General features: G+C 38.7%; 1 protein-coding gene across 4 annotated transcripts in view; it reads right to left on the bottom strand.

The window, feature by feature from the left end:
• Positions 1-260: 260 nt before the first annotated feature.
• ATP6V1H (ATPase H+ transporting V1 subunit H) overlaps positions 261-9,582 on the bottom strand; it is an 85,140-nt gene continuing 75,818 nt past the window's right edge. For all 4 annotated transcript variants that reach the window (XM_077810274.1, XM_077810278.1, XM_077810276.1 and 1 more), the window contains one exon: positions 261-642. In XM_077810274.1, the coding sequence (XP_077666400.1) occupies positions 582-642 (61 nt within the window). In that variant the 3' untranslated portion in view covers positions 261-581. The remainder of the gene's footprint in view (positions 643-9,582) is intronic.

Genomic DNA, 9,582 nt, shown 5'->3' with positions numbered 1-9,582 from the left:
GAATATTTCATCTTCGGAAAGCAAAGCCCTTTACTGAAAAAACAAAATCATGTTTACTTTTTATTTACAAAAATGGTAATATTGTTTTAAATAAGACTTTATTGAAACTGATCAGCAATGTTTTCCAGATTACTGAATTTCAAACAGCACAATGCCTTAGAAGACAATTTTATTAATTACTCTGTACATAGAAACAGGAATTTATTCTTGTTTTCAGAAATGGACAATAACACTGAAAGAAAATATCAAGGAAGTCAAGATAGTGTCCTGGAATGAATATCCTTTAATAAGGTTCTTGTTATGAGACAACAATAAATACATAAAACAAAGGCAGTATATATCAGCCATGTTTCTTCAGAAGCGTTCATAATATAGCAGGATGTCAACTGGCAGATTAGTCAGAAGTAGTTGAACAAACACTAACTTTTACTAGGTGACAGCAACAGAGGAAAACAGGAAAGAAATCAACACATTAGCAGGAGACAAATATTCCAACCAAGAATGTATGCTTATTATCAATTTAAGATATATATACTCCAGCTGTACCCAGGAAGGAAGAGTTGCAACACAGTTTGAAATGTTTAACTTCGTGCCGTGACTGTTGGAGGTTGTTCTGACTGTAACTGCTTCCCAAGATACTCCCTGAAAGACACAACGTAAGAAAGGTTGTGAAAGATTCCCCTGCAGAATGTCTCAAGCAGAGTGAAGAGAGGGAAACAATGCTCTTATATTTAAACCTTTTCATAGAAGAACAGTGACTAGCTATGTTGGATGCTCAACTTGAGAGCATCTTAAATGGCCAGAGCTTCATTTTCAGAGGGCGGTTGCTCTGCAACTCTTGAAGTTCAGGTGAGAGGTTTCAATTTGAGCATCTCCCCCCACCACACCCCGAAAAAGTAATCCAAAGTCACTAGTCACTTTTGAAAATCTTGACCAGTGTTCTAGCTCATCCATAACTACTGTAACTTTGTTGAGTGACAACAGTCACACGTGCTGCTGGTAAAATATTTAAAGGATTATTCATCCTATAGTGTACATGTATAACTCCTGATAATGTTAGTATGCATACAGACAGTACAGACTTCTCAGTTAGCAAAACCTCATACAAATTACAGATGGAAAAGATTTATAAGATCCAATCAGGTTCATTCCCTACCTCTCCTGTATTAAGAGTGCTTTCTCCAGGCCAGCGTAAAAATGTATTCAATTTTTTTTCTTTTTAAACAAACACACCAGTCCGATCTAATCATGGAACTAAATTAACACCCAGAATCTTAAGCGTTCCGAAGATTTTTTGAATCTTTGGTAGATTCCATCTTTCACACAAATAATGAAGTATTTATCTGTTATGAAATTCCTCTATCAAATTAATCAATTTTCAAAGTAGTTTTCAGGTCATCACTGCAATGCAATGCCAATAAACGACACAAAAAAGATGAGTGTAAATTGCATAAAAATGACACCAACGGCCTAATCCTTCAAGGCGGCTGCTGAGCGCTCTCATGTCCCATTGGTCTTCATGGGAAATTGAGGGAGCTCCGTACCTCACAGGATCTGGTCCTCAGAAAGAGTGTGGGAAGAAAGTAGAGGAGTATCATTTCCCCCATTTATGGCACAGTTACTATGACACTGTCATTTTTGCATTTGAATTTTGGCTACAGGAGCACAATAGTCTACATTAGTTAGACAAAGGCACCTAGCCACAGCAAGCCACCTTGGGAAAAGACACTAAACCAAGTTCATGTGACTCGTTTCAGATTGCAAGTTTACCTGCAGTATTTCAGATCCCCATTGACAGCCCATTTTATTACCTACCTCTCTGGCCTAACTTCACAAGTGCTGAAGAAAAATGGTTTTCAAAATCTTCAAAAATGAAGTTCAAAAGGGAACAAGTCAGAAACTTGCATTTTTCAATATTACAAGACATCCTGTTAAATGTGAGCATGAAAACCTTACGTAACTGTCTTATAGTACGGTTCTCCTGTTTAAGTGCCACAAAATCGCCAAAAGGAAGAACAGTGACCAATCTCCTACACCCCATGTTATGAATAAAATTCAGTTTAATTCTAGCATCTTATTAGAGAGAAGGATATTCGGCTTCACATGCCTTCATTTTCTATAGCATAGATAAACCTCAGCACCAATGCTGCATTCCAGTCATAACAGAGGACTTTCCCATATCCAAAGTGTCCACAAAAATGTAATTTTAAGTGTTGCACTCCGCTAGCGGTAAAAACTTAATCTTTAATATAACTTGAATGCTTTAAAATGTAGCACCCTATGTTCCTGCATATTAACTTTCCGACGTAGTCGAATGGTTACAAGTATGTATTAAAAAAAAGCACTTGCTAATGATACATAGCTCCCCTCCTCAAGATACTAACTGCACTGGTCCTGGGAATGAAATTAACCAGAGCCTCTGGTGGTATAGGGGTGTGCGCCACATGGCTCTACATTGCCATGCTGTTGAACAAGAAGAAATCCCTTCTTCTGCAGAGACTTGGAATAAGACAAGCAACTCGCGTTGTCCCTGGAGTGCAGGAGTATTGATTCTCCTCTGACCTACTCCTTATGTCTGGTTGGGATGGCATTTACAGGCTCTGGAAGGAGCTGCACCAGGCTACAGGACAGTAGGCTAATGATGCTGGTAGGTTAAACTGCATAGAAGTTTATTGGTTAAACAAACTTTCTCTCAATATGCAAGTTTCATGTGATAACTGTTCACTGCTGCTAAGAGGAGAGAGATGGGATTATTGGGTTATTCTGAGAGGCCTTATACATTTAATCAGTTCTTCTCCTCACCCCCTCCCCACAGGATTATTAAAGCAGCACTTTTAATAGAGAGTATAGTCAGGTACTAATTTTTAATGTACACGTTAAAGGACAATGCAATGAATAGGTTTTATGTGATGGCACTTAAGCATGTTCGGAGATAAATAGCAACCGTGAATAGTTATGACTGTCTTCGCAAGCACAGGAAAAGATTATTGCTATGCTTTACTAACTTCTGCAAATTAGAGGCTCGAGTTAGGCAGCAAACTGTTTCAGATAATTTAGTGTGACTCTTTCAAATCAACATTTTAGACATGCTGCCTGCCCTACATAATTAATGCTGTGTTGAAGCAAGCAAGCAAGCACTCAATACACAGTATTGCTGGAGTTCTGGATGAGGGGAGGGGGCAGGGAAAAAGGCTAGTAAAATGGAGAATCACCAAGCCTTTTCCGGGGAGGCGGGGTACGGGGGGGGACCCACTTACACAGCCTATGTAGAGAGCTATGAACAAAATACCTGCTCCGCTGGCAAAATACAGTCTCAGTCAATAGATTTCTGGTGAGGAGAACTGCCTTCCCTATGGACTAGGGCGATCTGTCACAGGTTCAGGGTAACAGCACCTGTAAAATCCCTGTGTGGTCCACTCCAGGAGTGCCCAGTCAGGTGTCAGATCTCCAGACATCACCTGTCTCTGGGCAAGGACCACTGTCCCACTCCCTTCCGACTGGGGAGTTTTAAGGAAGCACAGTCCCTGGCCTTACACTATGATCTCCCTGGCAAGTCAGTCTGCCTACAGGCCAGCACCTGAGCTGTGCTTTCGCTCAGAGGACAATGAATGTTTTTACAGGGACCACACAGCTCTCTCAGCAAAGTACACTTATTTTAAGGACAAAAAAAAGCAGAGAGAAAACATGTGAAAACCAATAAAAGTTCCTATCAGCATGCTAGAGCCTTGCCAGAGGAGGTCACCTAACAGTATTATGGGGCCCTAGTAAGCCAAAATCTTTCTAACCCTTCCTCAAGGGTTGGGACACCCCTTAGCAGTTACCGTTCATTTGCTGAATCAAAATGAAGGCCTGTATCAGTTCAAGCTCAGGTTCTTAAACCAAAAGCCATTTCTCTGTTGAAGTCTCTGGAAAACCCAGTTTGGGCCCAGTATATACAAACATCCTAGGGGGTGATGCATCTCTGGAGTTGTTTACAGTCCCCAAGGTAATCACTCCACACACTCCCCCCCCCCCCCCCCACACACACACACACTTTTTAGTTCCTGGAGGTGCTGTGGTAACCCTCCACCATGGAAAACACAATCATACATAAACCATTCATAAATATGATACAACGATCTCCAAAGATACTGCATGGGATTACAATATCTGTCATACTATGTATGACCATATACAATACCACCAAGTAAATCATGTCACAGGACTATAGTGATGGAAATATTTTCTCACACAGGGAAAATACAAATAGGTGGCAAGCCAAAATGTTTAGTGATATCACCTACAAAAAGGATCCTGCAATGTTTCCTTTCACTATTTAAAGGGTGGGTGGGGAGGATGAATTCCTGCAAGCCAGCGCTCTGATATCATGGAATGCATCTGCATGAAGTGCTTCACCGACTAGCAGAAAATGTAAGGCAGCAAGGTGTGCTAGCGAGCACTCATGGTAGGTTGAACTCCTGAGAGGCCTACAACCTTCCAAATAACTGCTTTAATAGAGTTTTATTACAATGTTGCAATTTCAGTGCCTAGCCCACAATGGACTTGTAAAGCCAAGCACTTTATATGGTTAGTAGTCTAACTAGCTCTATAACAGCACTGGTGATAACCCTAGAAGTTGACATTAGATTTACAATACAACGGCCCAGTTAGGGTCCAAGTGTTGCAATTTGAGATTGGGAGACTGATTAACTGAGGCAAAATCCATCTACCTTTGAGTATAGCGTAACCACCAGTCCTCACATTAAATACTTTAACAGATGTGTTCAAGCAGACCTGAAGAAAAGTTGTGTGTAAGCTCGACACTTGTGTGTCTCACCAACAGAAGTTGGTCCAGTAAAAGATATTACCTCATCCACCTTGTCTGTCTCCTGATTCGGACATCTGATTTTAATTCAGCTAAAAGTAATTAGAGAATTATGCACTAGCAATGTTTTTTCTCTTTCAGGCTAAGCCTTATTTCTAGAATAAAAATGGATAGGTTTCTGGGAGATATCCAAAAGCTGACACTTTCTCCAAGGAGTTCAGAAAATTAAATATACATTTCTGTCGCATCTTCTGTATGTTCTAATATGTTCCTCCTTTTGGTACTGTCATTTTCATTTAATGTTTTCATTTCGGGGGTTGTGGGGGTATCAAGCTGAATCCAGAGTTTAGGTAGATTCTTTGTTGTGGTAATGGCAGTAAATGTTTTATGGCGATTTGATGAAGTCATGGCCCTGATCCAGTGCTCACTTAATTCAATGGGAGTATTTCCACTGAATTTCTTGGGTGCTGTATCAGGAACTATTTATGTGAAAATTTGAGCTACTGGCCTTTTGCTTGTGAAGTTGCACAGTATCGGCAGCAAATAACCCAAGACAGACAACAGCCTTGTAACTTTAAAACAAACAACTGAATCCCAACTTCATTGTGTTTAACTCTGAATCAGGAGTTGGATTCCAGAGGCTGAGGGGAAAAGATGGTAGTGAGTTTAATAGGGTAGGCTTAGGTTTTTAAACCTAAAAACACCAAACCCTTATATTCTCATGCCCACTTCAGTCAGTTTTGTCTCTCCATAAGGAATCAGAAAGATAATTTCAGTCCTGATGCTGTTTAAGCTTTTGGTTGGTCGGGCTTTTTTCCCCCGCATATACTTTGTGTCTTAATGTCAATGTGTTGACTTTAAAGATTATCAGTGTAGAGCTTTTTCAAATAGTATCCAAAAGACACTCAAGTATGAAGATTTTTGACACAGACGTAATGGGTAATTCATTTTAGTAGACTGGAGTCTTTGTTAGAGTAAAAGGCACAGTGGTTTCTTTTGACAGAGAGCACTAAGATATTTTGATGTTTTTGTACTTGATTGTGTGTCTACTGAGTAAATCCAATCCAAAGTTTGATCTTTCTAGAGAAGTAAGAGTATGAATTTGAAAAGTTGGTTCAAACGCAACTCTTCACGTTCTGAACAAATAAAGTCTGATCCCAGGAATACACAACACAACTAACTACAAAAGATAAGTAACCACTAGGTGACCTTTAAAAAGGTAAGAAATCAGAAAAGATTAACAGGAAGAACATTTTGAAGGTTATTACTGGATACATGTCAGTTCATTTGACTCATCCTACTAATCTAAAAACTTGTAGCTAGTTACAATGCGAGACTAATTTTATTAAATGTACTCAAAAATATAACATATATATAGCTGTGGTTATATCACCAGTTTAACTACATCAAACAATCTCTAGAAAGCCGATAAGGGTTGCACTGCCAAAGGACAATTCCGTGGTCATAAATGAATCTCCAGAATGTTCTGAATAACAGTCATCAGCTGCAGCAAAGTAAAGTTAGAAAAACAGAGTTCATTAAAGTAGGAAAGAAAAAACAAGCTCAGATCAATTACAGCTACTCTAGATGTCTCAGACACTTTTCTTGGCCATGGGAACATAATGTTTATGCAACAATATGTGCTTAGACACTATCCCATTGAATAAACACCTTATTGCACACATTGCAATTTACAAAGTCAGGCAATATAATATAACACCGCTGTTATTAAATGGGGATATCAGAAAAAGGAAGAGATATCTTTGCTTGAGCCCCAAGACTGAAAGGAAGAATGGTCCAGCAGTTAGGACACAAGTCTGCCAGTTGAGAGAGCCAGGTTCCATGCCATGCTCTGCCACAGGCCTCCTGTATGACCCTGGGCAAGTCACTCAGGATATGTCTACACTGAGTATATCCACACTGTAATCGGGAGGTGTGATTGCAGCATGAGTAGACATACTCAAGCTAGCTTCGATCCAATAGCAATGAAGTTGCAGCAACACAGGAGGCTGCATGGGCTAGTCCTGCCCACCCAAGACCTGCGTTGCCACAGCATCACTGATACTGTTACTCAAGCTAGTATCTGCAATCACACCTCCTGACTGCAGCGTAGACTTATCCTTATTAGTCTGTGCCTCAATTCCCCATGACACCTCAGAGTTATTTGCAAGGAAAAATACACTAAGGCATTTGAGTACCTAAGATAGATATGACTGACAAACAAAAGTGGCAGTGAATCTTTGCAACAGAAACAAAACAAGAATGCACTTACAATTACATGATGTATCCTAAAAGATACAAAGATACAGATGAGCCCGGACTGAGTTATTAAAAAACCAAACACACACCAAACAAGACTGAATTGTTAATTGTAACACTACTTATACCATTTTGCACCTTTGAAGTAAGTGACAACCAAGAAACAGGATGTATATCACCATATTTTATGTACACAAGAAGAAACATAGTGGTGGATGGTTGATTAAATGGGATGCATGCCAGAGCAAAGAGGACAAAACTCTAGGTCAAAAGTTACTTGTTCCTATGCACTTTAAGTATTAAATTAACATTTGTCTTTGGCTGAACCCAATATCATTAAGCAGACAATCTACAGATTAATAATGAGTGATTTAAAAAAATCATTGGTGGTATAGATTGTGTTCTTTATCACTTTGTAACATGCAAATTATTGGGTTCAGCATGCAGCTTGCTTTTTATAACACTATAATACAAGCTATTAACTACATAGTGGGAAACCTCACTTTTTATTAATAATTTTCCTTCAAGGACACATTGTCTAAGGTAGTCTTTTCTTCTATAGATATGTTTTATGACACTTTTAAAATTAGATTTTCAACAAAAAGCTCCACAAATTAGGTTTTGATCTAACCACATACCTGTTTAGTAAGAACACAGCAATATCAGCACAAGTCATTTTTCACTTGTTTCTATAATGTATTGTGACTGCTAAAGTTTATAAATACTTTAAGGATAAAGTCTCAGCCAGTATTCATCTAAATTGATTCATGTGTTCCAGTAATTTAAAAATTCAACTTTAAACTTCATTAAAATCAGGCAACTTAGTTTACATTTGTGCTTTACAGATCAAGAAGCCTTTATTTATCATGTTGAATAGAACGGAAAATACTTTCAACATTTAAAAGCTTTAAAGTTTATACAGATGGCAGAATAATTCACGAAGGTTGAAATAAATTAGGTCTGACTGACAATTTTAATCAGACCTCTTAACATCAAGGAAAGCTTTAATTTAAAGTGCCACTTATCAGAAGTGAAATTTCATCAGAAAAACGCTACTTTGCTGTCAGCCAGCAAATGACTTTTTTCAATTACTGTGCATGGAGCTCTAAAATGAGACATTAATTTGAAAAGTACAAATGTAACACTCAACATGATATGGAACACACACTGCAAATGAGGAATGCAAATTAGACCTCCAAAAACATGAAAAATGTGTTGTACAAGAGGTTTAGGTTTCAAGAAAGAAACCTAAGAAAGAAAGAAAATATGATCATGCACCATGAAATCCAGGGGAACACATGCAGAATACAAATTCCAGCTACCCAAATAAACGGAATGCAGCTGTGTAAAATACACATTTATGTCCAAACAAGAAAATGGAGACCTTAAGCATTAATTAGTGGGGAGCAAATGTCCTTGTAATCAATTATTTCTTTGCTTAATTTGTCACCTTCTATTTAGATGTATGCTTTTTAAACAAATTTTATTAATTTTATCAAAGATAGCTATTGATCATTTTGAACTTTTCAATTAGAAAAACACTTAACTACACATTTTATGTTTTTTAATACTGAGAAATATGACAGCGTTCAAGATGAAAATTGTGTGAAGCTGGCTAAATCAATATAGTTAAATTTTTCTTAATATGTAGGTTGCATTATTCTTCATTGAAGCACCATTTACTAGAATTAAGCCTATAGTTTCTGGCAGCTTTACATGATTAAGCTGTTCACTATCACAAACAGATGCAAGCCAGCATGTGGGATAATTTCTAGATGGCTGGCTAACAACATAAGATCCTGCAGTTCATATTACAAAGAGCAAGCAAGATAGAGAAATATCTTTGGTGGGTGGGATTTGAAGGACAAAGTTCATAATGGGGTCTGTAAGAGTAGTGACTAAAATACAGTATAATGCCATTAATTCTACAAAACAGCAGTTTATAATGTAGCATATTGTAAATTCTAGGAATGGAGTTTCAGGTCTATCCATATTTCTATGAATAATTTCTAAGAAAATTAATGGAGCCAAACCTCCGATACATGTAACAATACTGATACTGTACTTCCAGTTTGTCACTGGTACTTGACTGACTCCCATCACTTAACAGTCCCCCATAAGTCCCCCTTCACCATATTCATTTATTCCCCACTGATCCTGCAGCATTGCTGCTGATGTACCGTCAGTGAACTGGAAGCACAACACCACCACGAGCTGGGGTGGGATTCCCTTGCTCGTGTACACTCCTTCATGCTAGCGCCCAAGGATAAACAGCAGCGTAGCCACAGCAGCACAGGTAGTGGCAAGCGGAGACTCGGCAGAGGTGTGCAGAGTACATACCCACCTGTTTCTGGAGGGTATGTACTCTGTGTGACTCAGCCATGCTTCCGCTACCGCAGCTACACTGCTGTTTATACTCCTGCTAGCTTGATGAGGGCTAGCATGAGTATGTGTACGCCAGCAGGGGAAATCACACACCTAGTTCATAGTGTAAACACAGCCTGAGTTGTGTGCTTTAA

Source organism: Eretmochelys imbricata, chromosome 2 (genome assembly GCF_965152235.1).
Source record: "Eretmochelys imbricata isolate rEreImb1 chromosome 2, rEreImb1.hap1, whole genome shotgun sequence".
NCBI lineage: Eukaryota > Metazoa > Chordata > Testudines > Cheloniidae > Eretmochelys > Eretmochelys imbricata.
Note: the sequence above shows the minus strand (reverse complement) of the source record. Positions and strands in the feature narration are given on the sequence as shown.